The sequence below is a fragment of the Bison bison genome, unplaced genomic scaffold (assembly GCF_000754665.1).
Source record: "Bison bison bison isolate TAMUID 2011002044 unplaced genomic scaffold, Bison_UMD1.0 scf7180017864180, whole genome shotgun sequence".
NCBI lineage: Eukaryota > Metazoa > Chordata > Mammalia > Artiodactyla > Bovidae > Bison > Bison bison.
Genome location: NW_011494752.1, coordinates 12,106,404 through 12,110,282, shown reverse-complemented (window position 1 = coordinate 12,110,282; position 3,879 = coordinate 12,106,404). Strand labels below are relative to the sequence as shown.

The window sequence follows — 3,879 nt, the reverse complement described above, 5'->3', positions numbered from 1 at the left end:
CCTTTTCTCCTTTGCTTTTTGCTTCTCTTCTTTTCACAGCTATTTGTAAGGCCTCCCCAGACAGCCATTTTGCTTTTTTGCATTTCTTTTCCATGGGGATGGTCTTGATCCCTGTCTCCTGTACAATGTCACGAACCTCATTCCATAGCTAGGCCCTTAAATCTATTTCTCACTTCCACTGATTAATCATAAGGGATTTGATTTAGGTCATACCTGAATGGTCTAGTGGTTTTCCCTACTTTCTTCAATTTAAGTCTGAATTTGGCAATAAGGAGTTTGTGGTCTGAGCCACAGTCAGCTCCTGGTCTTGTTTTTGCTGACTGTATAGAGCTTCTCCATCTTTGGCTGCAAAGAATATAATCAATCTGATTTCAGTGTTGACCATCTGGCGATGTCCATGTATAGAGTTTTCTCTTGTGCTGTTGGAAGAGGGTGTTTGTTATGACCAGTGCATTTTCTTGGCAAAACTCTATTAGTCTTTGCCCTGCTTCATTCCGTATTCCAAGGCCAAATTTGCCTGTCACTCCAGGTGTTTCTTGACTTCCTACTTTTGCATTCCAGTCCCCTATAATGAAAAGGACATCTTTTTTGGGTGTTAGTTCTAAAAGGTCTTGTAGGTCTTCATAGAACCATTCAACTTCAGCTTCTTCAGCGTTACTGGTTGGGGCATAGACTTGGATTACTGTGATATTGAATGGTTTGCCTTGGAAACGAACAGAGATCATTCTGTCAATATCAGCTGTAGAACATAATTGTTGGATATTATATCTACTGTATATATTGTGAAATATAACATACACATGTGATGTATGTGTGTATATGTTACATGTGCTGTAACATATACATGTGATACATGTGTGAATTATGTGTGTATTTCACAATATATATGATAGATACAATATATCATCATGTATATTATGAAATGATCACCAGGATAATTCTAGTTAGCATCCATCTTCATATACAGTCACAAATTTTCTTTCTAGTGATGAGAGTCTTTAAGATCTACTCTCTTAGGAACTTTCAAAGAGACCATGCAGTCTTGTTAACTATGGTCACCATGCTGAACATAACACCCCCAGGATTTATTTATCGGATGTGTGTGTGTATGTTAGTAGCTCAATCTGTCCAACTCTTTGTAACCCCATGGACTGTAGCCTGCCAGGCTCCCCAGTCCATGGAATGCTTCAGGCAATGGAGTGAGTTGCCATTTCCTTTTCCAGAGGGTCTTCCCTACCCAGAGATTGAACTTGGGTCTCCTACATTGCAGACAGATTCTTTACTGCTGAGCCACCAGGGAAGCACAATTTATTGTATAGCTGAATGTTTGTACTTTTTAAACCCATATTAGTTGAAAACATTTTTATACTGTAAAGCATGCAGGGATCAGAGACAGTTTCAGGAGTTATTTACCATGACCCTCTTTCCTGAAGCTGTACTGTTACTGGTCATTGTCAGGCCCTTCTTCACTCCATCAGAGCAAATTCAAGGCTGCCAGGAGGAAATGTGGAACAAGAGGGAGACAGAAGACAGAAAAAGCAGAGCCAAAAGAGCTGCATGTTTGTTGTGCAAGAGTTTATAATCAAAGCATTCTTTCTTCTCTGCATCCCAAGCTTCTTTGCAGCCCAGAGTCTTTGATAACATCAAACAGTACCTCAGGCCATTTGTATTCTTATTGCTCTGATAGTAAATTCCTCAGCTTCTTATTTAAAGATGGTTTGGGGAGAAGACACAAGCATTTTCTTTTTCACCCTTGAAGTGGGAAGAAGGGAATGAGCACTGAGCAATGTCAGGCAAAATGCAAAAATCATTTTGCATCAGTTAATCCAGCAGCCTCAAGTGAGAGATGAGGGCATGGGCTCTGAGAGAAAAGGATGCTACAGACCTTTGACACGTGCTCAGGCAAAGACTGGGCAGCTCAGGGGCCTTTTCTGAAAGTCATGGCATAGGACTGTGGGACAGGAAGAGGATGCTGCGTTCATTTCTGCATCCTCTATGTGTGGGAACGTGCCTCTCATTAAGGTTTTCCTGATGCTGCACCCCTACACACACATATTTATATACACAGACATACACACAAACACACAGGTATGCACACACAGACACACATGCAAAGGAATGTATACACATACACATATGCACACATACGTTACAGAAGCATACACAGAGACATATACGCACATACAGAGACACACATACACACACGTACCTACACACTTTCCTTCCATCTGCCAACCCCCTTCTCATCTGACTTTTTCATTGTCCTACCTTTCCCCCAAAGTCCCTCCACTCATTCCTCCCGCTTCTTCTCTTTTTCAATCCACTGTCAATTCCAACATGTAGACCTCACTGCAAGTAGGTAGATCCCGCCCACAGGGTGACCAGATGTCCCAGTTCGCCTAGCCCAAGCTGGTTCTATACCTGTTGGATGGAATGATTATTTATCATGCCTGCTTTCTCTCTTAAAAAGAGTCCTCAATTGGTTGACAGATCATGTACTTGACTCTCCACCCCTGGGGACAGAGTCTGAGGTTTTCCTCAGATAAGAAGCTGGGGTTGATGCAGCAGAGCTGGGGGGTGAGGGTGGGCGCCTCCACTGCAGCATCCCCGTGTCACAGTTTCTGCTCCTGCATCCTAATCAGGCTCAAATTTGGATTTTCAGGATTCAGAAAATGAGAGGAGTGACCCAGCCCCACACCCCGGCAACCAGCCAGACCCGGGCAAGCAGGGGCTTGGCTCCCTGGGCACCCCCATCACTGGGCACACAGCCGTAAAGGTAGGATGGGCCAGCCTCCACGCCCGCCTGAGCATGCAGCTCAAGGGGCCATTGCGGGGCAGGGCATGCTGAGTTAGGTCTGGCAACGGGGAAGGTCATGTGGACCGATGGATGGATTCAGTCCACTGGGAGCATCACTAGACAGGGGTGGAGAAGTGGGCTATCACTGTACATGGACCAAGAGGCTCTTGCCCATCAGGGATCTTCCCCACAGACAAGAAGCGTCTGTGGCTCCTTTCTTTGGGCTCACAGTTCAGCCAGCAGGTTCCTGACCTGAAAGCCTTCGGTAGCTTAGCCTAGAGACAGACACTGACCTCAGTGCACACAGGATTTGCACGCGCCGTAACACAGGTTTAGATAGGACAGTGGCTTTTACACAAGGGAGGCCAGCCTGAAGGTCTTGCCTAAAGTAAAACCTCTGTCAGTCAAGACAGTCTCCCTGTGGACATGAACGGAGGCCTCATATTCGCAGGAGGCACAGAATAAGCAGGATCGCGTAGTTTGGGTTTAATTTTCTCAGCATTATATCTAACAATTCACAAAGTACTTTCTCCTCAGTTAACTGGTAGTCATTTGACTTTTTTCATAATATTTTATCCCAAATAACTTCTCACTGACTTGGGGGCATATTAATATTTTCTCAGCTCTAAAGCTGGCACTTAATGCTGAGATGATTCTTAAGAAATACTTTTAAAAGCTTGCAAGCTGAGTAAGAATCAGTGTTAAAGTAATGGCCCTGCCACCCTGTCCATGCATATACACAAAAGTGGTCTTCTTTTTTTTAATTTTGTTTGTTTCTTTATGGCTATGCTGGTCATCACTGCTGCATGGGCTTTTCTCTAGTTGCGGAGAGTGGGAACTGCTCTCCAGTTGCGGTGCTCAGGCTTTTCCTTGCGGTGGCTTCTCTTGTTGCAGAGCACGGGTTCTAGGGTGCTCGGGCTTCAGCAGGTGCAGCACGTGGGCTCAGCAGTTGTGGCCCTTGGGCTTAGTTGCTGTGGAATCTTCCTGGATCAGGGATCAAGCCCATGTTTCCTGCACTGGCAGGCAGATTATTTACCACGGAGCCACCAGAGAAGCCCACAAAACTAGTTTTCATGTTCTGA

The 3,879-nt window shown here is 44.9% G+C and overlaps 1 protein-coding gene across 3 annotated transcripts in view; it reads left to right on the top strand.

The window, feature by feature from the left end:
• The window catches only part of MYOCD (myocardin), a 93,148-nt gene that overhangs the window by 62,267 nt on the left and 27,002 nt on the right, over positions 1-3,879 (top strand). For all 3 annotated transcript variants that reach the window (XM_010842994.1, XM_010842992.1, XM_010842993.1), the window contains exon 7: positions 2,663-2,776. In XM_010842994.1, the coding sequence (XP_010841296.1) occupies positions 2,663-2,776 (114 nt within the window). The remainder of the gene's footprint in view (positions 1-2,662; positions 2,777-3,879) is intronic.